The following is a 20,489-nucleotide window of genomic DNA, read 5'->3' on the forward strand; positions in this document are numbered from 1 at the left end:
CTCAGAAAAAATATAAAAGGAAAGAACATAAATAAATAAGTAAGAGTAAGAAAGAGTACATAAATACATCGAATGACACATCGGGTAAAGATGGCTCAGTCGTTAAAAACCACTAGGGACAAACAAAAGGTGTGGCTTCAATACATACTCAAAAGCCTGATGATCAGGTATCATTAAATAGTCAGGTGAACAAATCTAGTATGACAAGCCAATTATATGTTGAAATTATTTTTTGTCATTCGTCTCTATACTTTGAGTCCTCTAGTAGGGTGTGAGAAATGGTTGCTTGATAAATTAATAGCATAGGCCTACTTCGCTAAATGTATAATAGCCCTAATAAGGCAAAAATAACATTGAGTCAATTGGTCATTGTCTAATATACAACATTTCAAGAATAAAATTAAGACATCGAAAGAAAGTGTTTTCTCTGAAGTTTCTTTTTAATAGGCTACTCTGAATCTGTATTTCATGAGAAAATCGTCCAAATTAAAATTCATTTAAGATATAGTAGTGCAGCTATTGTTAGACACATGATAAATAGAAGGCGTGTTTGTTTATGCGTCTGCGTCTGTCAATTGAAGAGAAAAGGAGATCTTGATGTGATAAGAGTCTGTGCGTGTGTGTGTTTGTACATATTTGTATTTAACATTCCACACCCTATAAAGCTAAGCATGCTTAACAATATTATTGCGAAAGAGGAACAATTTTCATTTGGTAAAGAGCCTATTTATTTCCGATTGTGTGTTTTTGCATTTGAGTACATGAGTACAAAATGCGATCACACCCTACAACAAACCATCTTACAATGACAAAAAAAGAGAAAGAAAAATGTTTAAACCAAAATCTCTAAAGAGAGGTAATGGGAGGACAACTGACTCTCACAATGCTCAACTATCAATTCTCAAATACAAGTAGTTTAGACTCCTTTAGCTTTTGATGTTCTGGTATGAACTTCCTTGATAAAAATCATAATTTTTCTTTAGAATAAGAAAAGAATTGGAAAGATAATTTGAATGTACGAATATGCTCATTGCATATTATCTTATATGTAACTATACATATATAACTTTAATATAGGCCTAAATATGTATACATTTTATTTTTTTATATAAAACGTTTTATGTAGCCTATGTATCTATGAATGCCTACGTATATATAGAAATGAATAGATTTCTTAAAATATAAAAATCAACTAAATATATACATTTTGTAAAAACGATATGTAATTATATATTCATAATATATACGTATTATCAATTATATAACATAAAAATCAAACTAAATATCGTATCAAGCGCTGAGGGGCTATACATGTTTTGTATTGACTTTTTCGCAGATTAAATATTTATTTATTTATTTATAATTATAGGCCTATGTGGAAATCTGATCTCCGGTAACCGAGAGCTGAATTCCTTAAATTCATGTTAGCATTAATCAGCATTGCATTTACACCCTTTGTTGTTGATATGCAGGAAATAACGCAGTCAATGTGATGCTGTTTTGCGCGCTACAAGATTCGTCACCGAATTACATCTGTACCACACCTAGCGAACGTCAACACGCCTTTGATATATGATGGATTTTATGCTTTCTTGTTAGTCTAAAAACTTCTGAACTAGAAAGTTGACCTAAAACGCATCGCACAAAGCATTGCAAGGATTATAATATCGTTAACTGTACATGGTTATGACTTTGAAGAGCAGGAGAAGGTAGGTTACTGAATTAATAACAAATTTTGGAATTATATGATAAAATCCAGCCTATGATGATGAATGTTAAATTTCTGGCTTTTGACAGTCGTTTTGAAAAACAGTAGCATGCTTGATATCAAGCCGTTATTAATGCATTTTGTGAGATCACTGACACAACTTTGTCAATTACATTTTTGTCATTGATTTCTTTTGTATGCTTCAAATATATGAAAAACTTGCACTGATTTAGGTCACATTTAACATGCATTTAATTAGCCACTATTGCCAAAGTACTGCAAATGTTATACTGCATTGTCCTGTCTTATAAACCAATAAATAAATATGGTAAGGTATTACGTAAATTAAAACCGGTTGTGTATTCTATAAAGCATGGTTAATTTACCATCAGATCCTGAACTCTGGGTTGATTAACAGAAAACGGGTATGTCGGTTCGAAAACACAGTTTAAGTTTAGCCTAGTTCAGTCAACCCGCTGAAAGTAACCTAGATAACCGATTTCACGAGTGGCCACAAAATTAACAAAATGGGATTGACTTAGACGTGCGTGATTACAAAACAGACTTAATTAATTAATTAATATATTAAGAAAACCCATTTTACCCTGTTTAATCAAGTTCAACAATTAAATCTGCTATGTCTCGACGAGTTTTGTCTGCAATTGCCTACAGATGTCTTTTACAGCCTGTATAAACAATCATAGATTTTATATGTGAAATATCGCTTATTTTCATTTTTTAAGTGTGATTGATCTATGATAATAAATGATCAATTATTTTTTTAGTACAGGATGGGCATCACGTGTTTCTTTTCCTGTTATAACCATTTACTGTAGCATTTGAACAATGTCACATATAGGTAACATAAAATGTTACATTTTCTGGCACAAAAATGATAATATGTTTGCACATCCATTTATAATAATTTGAGATTTTTTTTCTCTTATTATCTGAGTGAGAGTGATGAGTTTATTCATGAATTGACAGAATAGATATGGATTTTTTATATTGTTAACAATCATTAACTGATGTAATTGTACGGTTTTTTTATACACTGACATTTGGAGATTAAATAGCCTAAACATAATTAAATGTATAGTATTCAGTCCAATCACAAGAATATATTTTTTTGTAATTATTTTATTTGTAACATACATTTTCTAAAACAGAAATAGACAGCAATGAGCAATCTATATATGCGACTGTAAATGTAATAAAACAAATACTTTAACATTATAATATTAAAATATGTGCTTCAACGCCCGCTGCACTTTCATTATAAGTGCAAACATGCGCAGATATTCTCTGAAGCTTAGTGTCATTAACTAAAATGAACATAACCATGGAACATAACCTATCCTTAAAGATTCGTTTGATATGGTGGTTACATAACCCGAAAGCAGAGGTGTCTGCTTTCGGTACTCGGATGAGTCACATAACCTGCTTTCTGGAATAACCCCAGGACACAATATTTTATTTATTTTTCTTTGTTTATATTCTCAAGCAATTGCGTTAATAAATAGGCTATATTACTATCCCTAAATAATTGAAATACATATACTTTCCGAGAATGAAGCCAATTTCTTTAATGGTGATTGAAGTGCATTTACAGATAAGCCGATTTATTTTAGGTGCACGCAAGTTAAACATGTTTGAAAATTAAATTAATCTTACCAGAAATATGCGACCCTTTTTAGTTTGTAAGCTAAGTCCTGCTAAATACTATTATATATTTTTATACTAAATATATGGTTTGGTTAAATAAATTTCTTTGCCTGTTTTAAATTCATCAACCTGTCGTGATCAGAAAAAAACATTTATGTGGATTTTTCTAAATGTTGTTTTTGTAAAACAATTTTTAAAATTAAAATAATAACTGAATGTATTTTCTTTACTAGTGTTCTTCTTTCTAAGAAAGATGGCACAAGGAGAATTTTACTCACCTTATGTAAGTATATAAATGAGACAACTTTTATGAGGTTCTTAGAGGTATTTTAGTTAAGGAAAAATTACATTTGCAACAAAAGATAGACCTGACCTAACCACTGGACATTTACAAAGCATGGTGTTTCTCTTGACAGTGTGTTTGTGGTGTACTGTTAAATCGGCAACTACAATGTGAGTACATTTACAGTAAATTTACAGAATATAGTTTTCATTCTCAATAATGTAAAATAACAATAGTTTAGATTATATTATTTATTTGTTAATTAATTTTTATTTATAGTTTCAAAAGATTTTTTGTTTACAAAAATGTTTGTTTAATTCTTTTATGTTATAAACATAGGTCCAACATCGAAATGTGATATGGTCATACATAATTTTTTTTCATATATTTATTCACAACAATATTACATATAAAAAGTCACATTTTGACATATTACAAAATACTACAAAATAAATGTCATATATGACAATTACATTTCTTAATGTTACACATACTTGTTACCTCCACAATTTTTTGCACCCCTGTTTAATATGTGGTCGTGGACTTCTAAAAATTCTCCTTTTTATTTAAACAACATAGAACCCAAATGCAAAAAAGACAAAAATCCAACCTTTGATTAGTACATTACTTTGGTGGTAAAGAATTTACACGTTTAGAAAAACCAAGACAAAAAATCTTGCCACAATGCACAGTGAGGAGTATGGCTGGAGAAGTAAAAAAATTCCTAAGCTTACTGTCACAGAATTACATCAAAGAGTGGCATCTTGGGGTTACAAAATATCCATAACAATTATCAGAACCTCTATACATGCCAACAAGCTGTTTGGGAGGCATGCAAGGAAAAAGCCTTTTCTCACAAACGTAAACATCTGGAGTTTGCTAAGCGGTACTGGAACTTCAACTGGGAGCATGTGCTTTGGTCAGATGAGACTAATTGAGCTTTTTGGCAACAAACACTCTAAGTGGGTCTAGCGTAAAACAAAAGATGAGTATGCCGAAAAAAACCTCATGCCCACCGTGAAGTATGGTGGAGGATTTGTGATGCTGTGGGCCTGTTTCTCTTCCAAAGGCCCTCAGAACCTTGTTAGGGTGCATGGCATTATGAATGCTTTGAACTACCAGGACATTTTAAATAAAAACCCTAGGGCCTCTGCCAGTAAGCTGAAGATGGGTCGTCATTGGGGCTTTCAGCAGGATAATGATCCAAAATATGTGGCAAAATCTACACAAAAACGGTTCAGCAGTCACAAACTCAAGGTCCTCCTATGGCCATCTCAGTCCCCAGACCTCAACCCAATCGAAAACCTGTGGGGCGAGCTAAAGAAGAGAGGACCCAGGACACTGGATGATCTAGAAAGATTGTGCAAAGAAGAATGGTCAAAGATCCCTCTCGCTGTGTTCTCCAATCTTGTGAAATGTTATATGAGGAGATTAAGTGCTATCGTGTTGGCAAAAGGGGGTTGTACAAAGTATTAATATCAGTGGTGCCAATAACTGTGGAACGCATGGTTTCAAGTTTTTTGTTTTTCTAAACGAGTAAATTGTTTACCACCAAAGTAATGTACTTAAATGAAAGGTTGGATTTTTGTCTTTTTTTGCATTTGGGTTCTGTGTTGTTTGGATGGAAATGAGAATTTTTGGAGGTCCACGACCACATGTTGAACGGGGGTGCCAATAATTGTGGAGGGCACTGTATATAATATATGCTGTATGTACAAGAACAAAAAGTGAAATTAAAAGTAAAACTGGATTATGTATGTCCACCTAAATCCATATATTGACCAAAAATATTTCTACATGAGTTTAGAAAAATATGTACTATAAATAATATTAAGACATCTAAACAATTTGTTCTGTTTATGATATAAGTAGTATTATTATTTTTTGAGTCATTAAAACTTGTCTTACGAACTTGTTCCAGTGATACAACAACCTCAACTCCAGATACTACTCCAGTTTCACTGGAAGCATCCACATCAACAGGTATGATTACAGAAAGTATAACATATACATTAATTTTATAACTTCAGAACATACAACTAAACCTGCAACATCAACAGCTTTCAGTACATCATCACCACCGACAACAACAGATGTGACAACAGACAGCACAGTTTCCTCAACAAATCCTACCACTTCAGAAACAACAACTGCATCTTCAACAACTCCTACCAATTCAGAAACAACAAGTGCATCTTCAACAACTACAGACACTAATACAACTTTACCCACAACAACAGATGTGACAACAGACAGCACATCAGTGTCCTCAACAACTCTTACCACTTCAGAAACAACAAGTGCATCTTCAACAACACCTATCACTTCAGAAACAACAAGTGCATCTTCAACAACTACAGACACTAGTTCAACTTTACACACAACAACAGATGTGACAACAGACAGCACATCAGTGTCCTCAACAACTCTTACCACTTCAGAAACAACAAGTGCACCTTCAACAACACCTACCACTTCAGAAACAACAAGTGCATCTTCAACAACTACAGACACTAGAACAACTTTACCCACAACAACAGGTGTGACAACAGACAGCACATCAGTGTCCTCAACAACTCCTACCACTTCAGAAACAACAAGTGCATCTTCAACAACTACAGACACTAGAACAACTTTACCCACAACAACAGATGTGACAACAGACAGCATATCAGTGTCCTCAACAACTCCTACCACTTCAGAAACAACAAGTGCATCTTCAACAACTACAGACACTAGAACAACTTTACCCACAACAACAGATGTGACAACAGACAGCATATCAGTGTCCTCAACAACTCCTACCACTTCAGAAACAACAAGTGCATCTTCAACAACTACAGACACTAGAACAACTTTACCCACAACAACAGATGTGACAACAGACAGCACATCAGTGTCCTCAACAACTCCTACCACTTCAGAAACAACAAGTGCATCTTCAACAACACCTACCACTTCAGAAACAACAAGTGCATATTCAACAACACCTACCACTTCAGAAACAACAAGTTCATCTTCAACAACTACAGACACTAGTACCACTTTACACACAACAACAGATGTGACAACAGACAACACATCAGTGTCCTCAACAACTCTTACCACTTCAGAAACAACAAGTGCACCTTCAACAACACCTACAACTTCAGAAACAACAGGTGCATCTTCAACAACTACAGACACTAGTACAACTTTACACACAACAACAGATGTGACAACAGACAGCACATCAGTGTCCTCAACAACTCCTACCACTTCAGAAACAACAAGTGCATCTTCAACAACTACAGACACTAGTACAACTTTTCCCACAACAACAGATCTGACAACAGACAGCACATCAGTGTCCTCAACAACTCTTACCACTTCAGAAACAACAAGTGCATCTTCAACAACACCTATCACTTCAGAAACAACAAGTGCATCTTCAACAACTACAGACACTAGTTCAACTTTACACACAACAACAGATGTGACAACAGACAGCACATCGGTGTCCTCAACAACTCTTACCACTTCAGAAACAACAAGTGCACCTTCAACAACACCTACCACTTCAGAAACAACAAGTGCATCTTCAACAACTACAGACACTAGAACAACTTTACCCACAACAACAGATGTGACAACAGACAGCACATCAGTGTCCTCAACAACTCTTACCACTTCAGAAACAACAAGTGCATCTTCAACAACACCTATCACTTCAGAAACAACAAGTGCATCTTCAACAACTACAGACACTAGTTCAACTTTACACACAACAACAGATGTGACAACAGACAGCACATCGGTGTCCTCAACAACTCTTACCACTTCAGAAACAACAAGTGCACCTTCAACAACACCTACCACTTCAGAAACAACAAGTGCATCTTCAACAACTACAGACACTAGAACAACTTTACCCACAACAACAGGTGTGACAACAGACAGCACATCAGTGTCCTCAACAACTCCTACCACTTCAGAAACAACAAGTGCATCTTCAACAACTACAGACACTAGAACAACTTTACCCACAACAACAGATGTGACAACAGACAGCATATCAGTGTCCCCAACAACTCCTACCACTTCAGAAACAACAAGTGCATCTTCAACAACTACAGACACTAGAACAACTTTACCCACAACAACAGATGTGACAACAGACAGCATATCAGTGTCCTCAACAACTCCTACCACTTCAGAAACAACAAGTGCATCTTCAACAACTACAGACACTAGAACAACTTTACCCACAACAACAGATGTGACAACAGACAGCACATCAGTGTCCTCAACAACTCCTACCACTTCAGAAACAACAAGTGCATCTTCAACAACACCTACCACTTCAGAAACAACAAGTGCATCTTCAACAACACCTACCACTTCAGAAACAACAAGTTCATCTTCAACAACTACAGACACTAGTACCACTTTACACACAACAACAGATGTGACAACAGACAGCACATCAGTGTCCTCAACTATTCTTACCACTTCAGAAACAACAAGTGCACCTTCAACAACACCTACCACTTCAGAAACAACAGGTGCATCTTCAACAACTACAGACACTAGTACAACTTTACACACAACAACAGATGTGACAACAGACAGCACATCAGTGTCCTCAACAACTCCTACCACTTCAGAAACAACAAGTGCATCTTCAACAACTACAGACACTAGTACAACTTTACCCACAACAACAGATCTGACAACAGACAGCACATCAGTGTCCTCAACAACTCCTACCACTTCAGAAACAACAAGTGCACCTTCAACAACACCTACCACTTCAGAAACAACAAGTGCATCTTCAACAACTACAGACACTAGTACAACTTTACACACAACAACAGATGTGACAACAGACAGCACATCAGTGTCCTCAACAACTCCTACCACTTCAGAAACAACAAGTGCATCTTCAACAACTACAGACACTAGTACAACTTTACCCACAACAACAGATCTGACAACAGACAGCACATCAGTGTCCCCAACAACTCCGACCACTTCAGAAACAACAAGTGCATCTTCAACAACTACAGACACTGGAACAACTTTACCCACAACAACAGATGTGACAACAGGCAGCACATCAGTTTCCTCAACAACTCCGACCACTTCAGAAACAACAAGTGCATCTTCAACAACTACAGACACTAGAACAACTATACCCACAACAACAGATGTGACAACAGGCAGCACATCAGTTTCCTCAACAACTCCGACCACTTCAGAAACAACAAGTGCATCTTCAACAACTACAGACACTAGAACAACTTTACCCACAACAACAGATGTGACAACAGGCAGCACATCAGTGTCCTCAACAACTCCTACCACTTCAGAAACAACAAGTGCATCTTCAACAACTACAGACACTAGAACAACTTTACCCACAACAACAGATGTGACAACAGACAGCACATCAGTGTCCTCAACAACTCCTACCACCTCAGAAACATCAAATGCATCTTCAACAACTACAGAAACTAGAACAACTTTACCCACAACAACAGATGTGACAACAGACAGCACATCAGTGTCCTCAACAACTCTTACCACTTCAGAAACAACAAGTGCATCTTCAACAACACCTACCACTTCAGAAACAACAAGTGCATCTTCAACAACACCTACCAGTTCAGAAACAACAAGTGCATCTTCAACAACTACAGACACTAGTACAACTTTACCCACAACAACAGATGTCACGACAGACAGCACATCAGTGTCCTCAACAACTCCTACCACTTCAGAAACAACAAGTGCATCTTCAACAACTACAGACACTAGTACAACTTTACCCACAACAACAGATGTGACAACAGGCAGCACATCAGTTTCCTCAACAACTCCTACCACCTCAGAAACAACAAGTGCATCTTCAACAACTACAGACACTAGTACAACTTTACCCACAACAACAGATGTGACAACAGGCAGCACATCAGTTTCCTCAACAACTCCGACCACTTCAGAAACAACAACTGCATCTTCAACAACTACAGACACTAGAACAACTTTACCCACAACAACAGATGTGACAACAGGCAGCACATCAGTGTCCTCAACAACTCCTACCACTTCAGAAACAACAAGTGCATCTTCAACAACTACAGACACTAGAACAACTTTACCCACAACAACAGATGTGACAACAGACAGCACATCAGTGTCCTCAACAACTCCTACCACCTCAGAAACAACAAGTGCATCTTCAACAACTACAGACACTAGAACAACATTACCCACAACAACAGATGTGACAACAGACAGCACATCAGTGTCCTCAACAACTCTTACCACTTCAGAAACAACAAGTGCATCTTCAACAACACCTACCACTTCAGAAACAACAAGTGCATCTTCAACAACTACAGACACTAGTACAACTTTACCCACAACAACAGATGTCACGACAGACAGCACATCAGTGTCCTCAACAACTCCTACCACTTCAGAAACAACAAGTGCATCTTCAACAACTACAGACACTAGTACAACTTTACACACAACAACAGATGTGACAACAGGCAGCACATCAGTTTCCTCAACAACTCCAACCACTTCAGAAACAACAAGTGCATCTTCAACAACTACAGACACTAGTACAACTTTACACACAACAACAGATGTGACAACAGACAGCACATCAGTGTCCTCAACAACTCCTACCACTTCAGAAACAACAAGTTCATCTTCAACAACTACAGAAACTAGAACAACTTTACCCACAACAACAGATGTGACAACAGGCAGCACATCAGTTTCCTCAACAACTCCAACCACTCCAGAAACAACAAGTGCATCTTCAACAACAACAGACACTAGTACAACTTTACACACAACAACAGATATGACAACAGGCAGCACATCAGTTTCCTCAACAACTCCAACCACTTCAGAAACAACAAGTGCATCTTCAACAACTACAGACACTAGAACAACTTTACCCACAACAACAGATATGACAACAGACAGCACATCAGTGTCCTCAACAACTCTTACCACTTCAGAAACAACAATTGCATCTTCAACAACTACAGACACTAGAACAACTATACCCACAACAACAGATTTGACAACACACAGCACATCAGTGTCCTCAACAACTCCTACCACTTCAGAAACAACAAGTGCATCTTCAACAACTACAGACACTAGAACAACTATACCCACAACAACAGATGTGACAACACACAGCACATCAGTTTCCTCAACAACTCCGACCACTTCAGAAACAACAACTGCATCTTCAACAACTACAGACACTTGTACAACTTTACCCACAACAACAGATGTGACAACAGGCAGCACATCAGTTTCCTCAACAACTCCGACCACTTCAGAAACAACAAGTGCATCTTCAACAACTACAGACACTAGTACAACTTTACCCACAACAACAGATGTGACAACAGGCAGCACATCAGTTTCCTCAACAACTCCGACCACTTCAGAAACAACAAGTGCATCTTCAACAACTACAGACACTAGAACAACTTTACCCACAACAACAGATGTGACAACAGGCAGCACATCAGTTTCCTCAACAACTCTGACCACTTCAGAAACAACAAGTGCATCTTCAACAACTACAGACACTAGAACAACTTTACCCACAACAACAGATGTGACAACAGGCAGCACATCAGTTTCCTCAACAACTCTGACCACTTCAGAAACAACAAGTGCATCTTCAACAACTACAGACACTAGAACAACTTTACCCACAACAACAGATGTGACAACAGGCAGCACATCAGTTTCCTCAACAACTCCGACCACTTCAGAAACAACAAGTGCATCTTCAACAACTACAGACACTAGAACAACTTTACCCACAACAACAGATGTGACAACAGGCAGCACATCAGTTTCCTCAACAACTCCTACCACTTCAGAAACAACAAGTGCATCTTCAACAACTACAGACACTAGAACAACTTTACCCACAACAACAGATGTGACAACAGGCAGCACATCAGTTTCCTCAACAACTCCGACCACTTCAGAAACAACAAGTGCATCTTCAACAACTACAGACACTAGAACAACTTTACCCACAACAACAGATGTGACAACAGGCAGCACATCAGTTTCCTCAACAACTCCTACCACCTCAGAAACAACAAGTGCATCTTCAACAACTACAGACACTAGTACAACTTTACCCACAACAACAGATGTGACAACAGGCAGCACATCAGTTTCCTTGACAACTCCGACCACTTCAGAAACAACAAGTGCATCTTCAACAACTACAGACACTAGAACAACTTTACCCACAACAACAGATGTGACAACAGGCAGCACATCAGTTTCCTCAACAACTCCGACCACTTCAGAAACAACAAGTGCATCTTCAACAACTACAGACACTAGAACAACTTTACCCACAACAACAGATGGGATAACAGACAGCACATCAGTGTCCTCAACAACTCCTACCACCTCAGAAACAACAAGTGCATCTTCAACAACTACAGACACTAGTACAACTTTACCCACAACAACAGATGTGACAACAGGCAGCACATCAGTTTCCTCAACAACTCCGACCACTTCAGAAACAACAAGTGCATCTTCAACAACTACAGACACTAGAACAACTTTACCCACAACAACAGATGTGACAACAGGCAGCACATCAGTTTCCTCAACAACTCCGACCATTTCCGAAACAACAAGTGCATCTTCAACAACTACAGACACTAGAACAACTTTACCCACAACAACAGATGTGACAACAGACATCACATCAGTGTCCTCAACAACTCCTACCACCTCAGAAACAACAAGTGCATCTTCAACAACTACAGACACTAGTACAACTTTACCCACAACAACAGATGTGACAACAGGCAGCACATCAGTTTCCTCAACAACTCCAACCACTTCCGAAACAACAAGTGCATCTTCAACAACTACAGACACTAGAACAACTTTACCCACAACAACAGATGTGACAACAGGCAGCACATCAGTTTCCTCAACAACTCCGACCATTTCCGAAACAACAAGTGCATCTTCAACAACTACAGACACTAGAACAACTTTACCCACAACAACAGATGTGACAACAGACAGCACATCAGTGTCCTCAACAACTCCGACCATTTCCGAAACAACAAGTGCTTCTTCAACAACTACAGACACTAGAACAACTTTACCCACAACAACAGATGTGACAACAGGCAGCACATCAGTTTCCTCAACAACTCTGACCACTTCAGAAACAACAAGTGCATCTTCAACAACTACAGACACTAGAACAACTTTACCCACAACAACAGATGTGACAACAGGCAGCATATCAGTGTCCTCAACAACTCCTTTCACTTCAGAAACAACAAGTGCATCTTCAACAACTACAGACACTAGAACAACTTTACCCACAACAACAGATGTGACAACAGACAGCACATCAGTGTCCTCAACAACTCCTACCACCTCAGAAACAACAAGTGCATCTTCAACAACTACAGACACTAGTACAACTTTACCCACAACAACAGATGTGACAACAGGCAGCACATCAGTTTCCTCAACAACTCCGACCACTTCAGAAACAACAAGTGCATCTTCAACAACTACAGACACTAGAACAACTTTACCCACAACAACAGATGTGACAACAGGCAGCACATCAGTTTCCTCAACAACTCTGACCACTTCCGAAACAACAAGTGCATCTTCAACAACTACAGACACTAGAACAACTTTACCCACAACAACAGATGTGACAACAGGCAGCACATCAGTTTCCTCAACAACTCCAACCACTTCAGAAACAACAAGTGCATCTTCAACAACTACAGAAACTAGAACAACTTTACCCACAACAACAGATGTGACAACAGGCAGCACATCAGTTTCCTTGACAACTCCGACCACTTCAGAAACAACAAGTGCATCTTCAACAACTACAGACACTAGAACAACTTTACCCACAACAACAGACGTGACAACAGGCAGCACATCAGTTTCCTCAACAACTCCAACCACTTCAGAAACAACAAGTGTGTCTTCAACAACTACAGACACTAGAACAACTTTACCCACAACAACAGATGTGACAACACACAGCACATCAGTGTCCTCAACAATTTCTACCACTTCAGAAACAACAAGTGCATCTTCAACAACTACAGACACTAGAACAACTTTACCCACAACAACAGATGTGACAACAGGCAGCACATCAGTGTCCTCAACAACTCTTACCACTTCAGAAACAACAAGTGCATCTTCAACAACTACAGACACTAGAACAACTTTACCCACAACAACAGATGTGACAACAGGCAGCACATCAGTTTCCTCAACAACTCCGACCACTTCAGAAACAACAAGTGCATCTTCAACAACTACAGACACTAGAACAACTATACCCACAACAACAGATGTGACAACAGATGTGACAACAGGCAGCACATCAGTTTCCTCAACAACTCCGACCACTTCAGAAACAACAAGTGCATCTTCAACAACTACAGACACTAAAACAACTTTACCCACAACAACAGATGTGACAACACACAGCACATCAGTTTCCTCAACAACTCCGACCACTTCAGAAACAACAAGTGCATCTTCAACAACTACAGACAATAAAACAACTTTACCCACAACAACAGATGTGACAACACACAGCACATCAGTGTCCTCAACAACTTCTACCACTTCAGAAACAACAAGTGCATCTTCAACAATTACAGACAATAGAACAACTTTACCCACAACAACAGATGTGACAACAGGCAGCACATCAGTTTCCTCAACAACTCCGACCACTTCAGAAACAACAAGCGCATCTTCAACAACTACAGACACTAGAACAACTATACCCACAACGACAGATGTGACAACAGGCAGCACACCAGTTTCCTCAACAACTCCGACCACTTCAGAAACAACAACTGCATCTTCAACAACTACAGACACTAGAACAACTTTACCCACAACAACAGATGTGACAACAGGCAGCACATCAGTTTCCTCAACAACTCCGACCACTTCAGAAACAACAAGTGCATCTTCAACAACTACAGACACTAAAACAACTTTACCCACAACAACAGATGTGACAACACACAGCACATCAGTGTTTTCAACAACTCCTACCACTTCAGAAACAACAAGTGCGTCTTCAACAACTACAGACACTAGAACAACTTTACCCACAACAACAGATGTGACAACAGGTAGCACATCAGTTTCCTCAACAACTCCGACCACTTCAGAAACAACAAGTGCATCTTCAACAACTACAGACACTAAAACAACTTTACCCACAACAACAGATGTGACAACAGGTAGCACATCAGTTTCCTCAACAACTCTGATCACTTCAGAAACAACAAGTGCATCTTCAACAACTCCTTCCACTTCAGAAACAACAAGTGCATCTTCAACAACTCCTTCCACTTCAGAATCAACAAGTGCATCTTCAACAAATCTTATCACTTCAGAAACATTAAGTGCATCATTAACAGCTCCTACCACTTCAGGAACAACAATTGCTTCTTCAACAACTCAAACCACTTCAGAAACAACAAGTGCATCTTCAACAACTCCTTCCACTAGTACAACTTTACACAGAACAACAGATGTGACAACAGACAGAACATCAGTTTCCTCAACATCTCCTACCACTTCAGAATCAACAAGCGCATCTTCAACAACTCCTACCACTTCAGGATTATCAAGTGCATCTTCAACAACTCCTACCACTTCAGAAACATCAAGTGCATCTTCAACAACTCCTTCCACTAGTACAACTTTACACAGAACAACAGATGTGACAACAGACAGAACATCAGTTTCCTCAACATCTCCTACCACTTCAGAATCAACAAGTTCATCTTCAACGACTCCTACCACTTCAGGATCATCAAGTGCATCTTCAACAGCTCCTACCACTTCAGAAACATCAAGTGCATCTTCAACAGCTCCTACCACTTCAGAAACATCAAGTGCATCTTCAACAACTCATACAACTTCAGAAACAACAAGTGCATCTTCAACAACTCCTTCCACTAGTACAACTTTACACAGATCAACAGATGTGACAACAGACAGTACATCAGTTTCCTCAACAACTCCTACCACTTCAGGATCATCAAGTGCATCTTCAACAACTCCTACCACTTCAGAATCAACAAGTGCATCTTCAACAACTCTTACCGCTTCAGAAACATCAAGTACATTTACAACAACTCCTACCACTTCAGAAAGAATAACTGCATCTTCAACAACTTCTACCAATTCAGAAAAAACAAGTGCATCTTCACCACATACAGACAATAGAACAACTTTACCCACAACAACAGATGTGACAACCGACAACACATCAGTTTCCTCAACAACTCTTATCACTTCAGAAACAACAAATGCATCTTCAACAACTCCTACCACTTCAGGATCATCAAGTGCATCTTCAACAAGTCCTACCACTTTAGAAACATCAAGTGCATCTTCAACAACTCCTACCACTCCAGAAACATCAAGTGCATCATTAACAGCTCCTACCACTTCAGGAACAACAATTGCATCTTCAACAACTCATACCACTATAGAAACAACAAGTGCATCTTCAACAACTCCTTCCACTAGTACAACTTTACACAGAACAACAGATGTGACAACAGACAGTACATCAGTTTCCTCAACATCTCCTGCCACTTCAGAATCAACAAGTGCATCTTCAACAACTCCTACCACTTTAGGATCATCAAGTGCATCTTCAACAACTCCTGCCACTTCAGAAACATCAAGTGCATCTTTAACAACTCCTGCCACTTCAGAAACATCAAGTGCTTCTTCAACAACTCCTACCACTTCAGGAACAACAACTGCATCATCAACAACTCATACCACTTCAGAAACAAGTGCATCTTCAACAACTCATACCACTTCAGAAACAACAAGTGCATCTTCAACAACTCCTTCCACTAGTACAACTTTACACAGAACAACAGATGTGACAACAGACAGTACATCAGTTTCCTCAACAACTCTTACCACTTCAGAATCAACAAGTGCATCTTCAACAACTCCTACCACTTCAGAAACATCAAGTGCATCTTCAACAACTCCTACCACTTCAGAATCATCAAGTGCATCTTCAACAACTCCTACAACTTCAGAAACAACAAGTGCATCTTCAACAACTCCTACCACTTCAGAAACAACAAGTGCATCTTCAACAACTCCTTTCACTTCGGAAAGATCAAGTGCATCTTCAACAACTGGCAGTACAGGACCACCAACAACAACAAAAGCTGGAACAATGGACAGCACAACAATTTCCTCAGCAACATCTACCACTCCAGAAAGTACAACTGCACCTGCAACCACCACAATTTCGACATCAAATACCATTTTACCCACAACAACAATAACAACAAGAGATGTGACAACAGACAGCACATTTTCCTTGGCAACACTTACCACCTCAAAAATTACAACTGTACCCACAAGTACAACAACAGGGTCAACTATGGCACCACCCACAACAACATTTGTGACAACCGACAACTTAGCTATTTCTTCAACGTCTCCAACCACTTTAAAAACTACACCTGTGTTTACAACCACTGCTTTAGGTACAGCTTCATTCACATCAACAATTATGACAACAGAAAACATAACATTTTCCTCGACAATGCCTGGAATTACAACTACATCTGCAATAAGTGCAACAGCAGCACAAAGTAAAACGGCATCTACATTAGCAGTTGTGACGATAGACGGATCAACATTTTCCTTACCAGCTCCCCAAACAACAACTACTTCTGAAATAAGTACAGCTTCAAATGCAGTTTCATCCACAGCTCTGTCAACAGAAAGCAGTACATTTTCCTCAACGACCTCAACAACTTTAAAAACTGTAACAGCACCTGAAACAAGCACAACTGCAGCTTCAAGTACAGCTCCATCCACATCAACAGGTGTGACAACAGAAAGAACAACACTTTCCTCACTAGCTCCCAAAACTGCACCTGCTACAAGTACAACTGCAGCTTTAAATGCAGTTTCATCCACACTTGTGTCCACAGAAAGTAGTACATTTTCCCCAACCACCCCAACAACTATAAAAACTGTAACGGCAACTGAAACAAGCACAACTGCAGCCTCGATTACAGCTCCATCCACATCAACAAGTGTGACAACAGAAAGAATAACACTTTCCTCACTAGCTCCCGAAACTGCAACTGCAACAAGTACAACTGCATCTTTCAGTGCAGTTTTTTCCCCAACCACCCCAACAACTTTAAAAACTGTAACAGCACCTGAAACAAGCACAACTGCAGCTTCAAGTACAGCTCCATCCACATCAACAGGTGTGACAACAGAAAGAACAATATTTTCCTCACTAGCTCCCCAAAATACAACTGCACATGCATCAAGTACAACTGCAGCTTTAAGTACAGTTTCATCAACAGTTGTATCCACAGAAAGTAGTACATTTTCCTCAACCACCCCAATAACTTTAAAAACTCTAACAGCAGCTGGAACAAGCACAACTGCAGCTTCAATTACAGCTCCATCCACATCAACAGGTGTGACAACAGAAAGAACAACATTTTTCTCACTAGCTCCCCAAACTACAACTGCACATGCAACAAGTACAACTGCAGCTTCAAGTACAGCTCCATCCTCATCAACAGGTGTGACAACAGAAAGAACAATATTTTCCTCACTAGCTCCCCAAAATACAACTGCACATGCAACAAGTACAACTGCAGCTTTAAGTGCATTTTCATCCACACCTGTGTCCACAAAAAGTAGTTCATTTTCCTCAACTAACCCAACAACTTTAAAAACTGTAACAACACCTGGAACAAGCACAACTGCAGCTTCAAGTACAGCTCAATCCTCATCAACAGGTGTGACAACAGAAAGAACAATATTTTCCTCACTAGCTCCCCAAAATACAACTGCACATGCAACAAGTACAACTGCAGCTTTAAGTGCAGTTTCATCCACACCTGTGTCCACAAAAAGTAGTTCATTTTCCTCAACTAACCCAACAACTTTAAAAACTGTAACAACACCTGGAACAAGCACAACTGCAGCTTCAAGTACAGCTCAATCCTCATCAACAGGTGTGACAACAGAAAGAACAATATTTTCCTCAATAGCTCCCCAAAATACAACTGCACATGCAACAAGTACAACTGCAGCTTTAAGTGTAGTTTCATCCACAGCTGTGTCCACAGAAAGCAGTACATTTTCCTCAACCACCCCAACAACTTTAAAAACTCTAACAGCATCTGGAACAAGCACAACTGCAGCTTCAAGTACAGCTCCTTCCACATCAACAGATGCGCCATCAGGGAGTACAAGATTTTCTTCAACACCTCCTGCCACTTCAGAAACAGCTGCCCCAACAACAAGCACAACTAAAACTTTAAGTATAGCTCCATCCACAGCAACAGCTATGACCACAGAAAGCACCCCAATGTCATCAAGGATTCCTCCCCTTCTTAAAACTACTAAGCTTGCAACAAGCACAATTGCTGCTTCATCAACACCTACAACTTCTCAAACTGCATCTTCCATTACCACAAAAGCTTCCACAAGAACCGTTTTGACTCCGGAAAGCACAACTTTTGCCTCAACAATTGCATCAGTATTGACTACAATTACGTCTTCCACTATGACTTTATCTTCCCCTATTGCACCTGCACCAACAACTACAGCTTTCACAATCACAACTTTGCCTACAGATTCTAGATCAGCTACAACCTCAACTCGTACATCACCAACAATGCATAAATCTACACAAGGTTTAACAGCATCTGCAACAACCACAATTAAACTTTTCACACCCACTACAGTACCTTCATTTACCTCAACATCAACTCCAACCTTAACAAAAACTACTGCCATTCCAACAAAAAGTGCTTCTCTAGCATCAACAATGTCGACAACTATAAATCCCACAAGCTCATCCACAGCACAAAGTTCAAACACAACCACACATCAAACCACAACTGCATTTCAAGTCACAACTGCACCTTTATCAAGTACAACTATAGCTTTCACAAAGACAGTTCCAGCTCTGAGCCAAGCAACACATTTTACCAGAACAACTACACCTCCAATAACCACAACTGTGTCTCCGGAAAACATAACTGTAGCTGTGACAATTACATCTTCAACCTCAGTAAGTGCAACAGCTACTTCAAGGACGATTATAACTCCAACTACTACAACTCCAACAAAAACAACTAGAACTTCAACTTTATCATTGACAACTTTGACTGTACCCACAACAATTCCATCTCAAATCTCAACTACAGCTGTAAGCACAACAGCTATGAGCAAAGTTCCAAGCACAATATCTGTATTTCAGACAACTACAGCAGGTCAATTAAGAACAACTACAACTTTTACAACCACACCCACAATTCCAGGACAAACACCAGTGCCAGCCATAACCACACAAGCTGAAACCACAACAAGCAGTGCTGAACCTTTGGTGTCTCAAATGTCAACAAGCAAGTTCCCGGTGACTTTAAATCAAATGTAAGCATTGATTATCATTAGTAATATTACTGTATAACAAAAAAATCACAATTACTTACAGTGGTGCTCTGTATTAAACAAAAGATGTGCCTCTTTTTGCAGATCTGGTTCTGCAGTGGTGACAGGCAAAGTGGTGTTCAACTCCCCATCTCCAGTCCCCAGTGATGCTCTGGTGCTCACTGCTATCCAAACTCTCATGGACTCCAGAGGATCACAACTTAGTGAATCAGTGAAGGTGGCAAAAGTCACTTATGAAAGTAAGTGACATCATTTTTATGGACAGGCTTT

General features: G+C 39.0%; 1 protein-coding gene across 48 annotated transcripts in view; it reads left to right on the plus strand.

Annotated features, from left to right (window-relative positions):
- Window positions 1–1,558: 1,558 nt before the first annotated feature.
- LOC129445284 (uncharacterized) overlaps window positions 1,559–20,489 on the plus strand; it is a 43,405-nt gene continuing 24,474 nt past the window's right edge. For 47 of the 48 annotated variants that reach the window (XR_012365866.1, XR_012365857.1, XR_012365861.1 and 44 more), the window contains exons 1-6: window positions 1,559–1,709; window positions 3,607–3,656; window positions 3,790–3,826; window positions 5,578–5,639; window positions 5,717–20,201; window positions 20,304–20,458. Coding sequence is in view for 45 of the 48 variants with exons in the window: in XM_073861867.1 (XP_073717968.1) it covers window positions 1,681–1,709; window positions 3,607–3,656; window positions 3,790–3,826; window positions 5,578–5,639; window positions 5,717–20,201; window positions 20,304–20,458 (14,818 nt within the window). In the remaining 3 variants the exon portion in view is untranslated. The remainder of the gene's footprint in view (window positions 1,710–3,606; window positions 3,657–3,789; window positions 3,827–5,577; window positions 5,640–5,716; window positions 20,202–20,303; window positions 20,459–20,489) is intronic. The other variant, XM_073862011.1, reaches the window with a different exon arrangement.

The sequence above is a fragment of the Misgurnus anguillicaudatus genome, chromosome 3 (genome assembly GCF_027580225.2).
Source record: "Misgurnus anguillicaudatus chromosome 3, ASM2758022v2, whole genome shotgun sequence".
Taxonomy (NCBI): domain Eukaryota; kingdom Metazoa; phylum Chordata; class Actinopteri; order Cypriniformes; family Cobitidae; genus Misgurnus; species Misgurnus anguillicaudatus.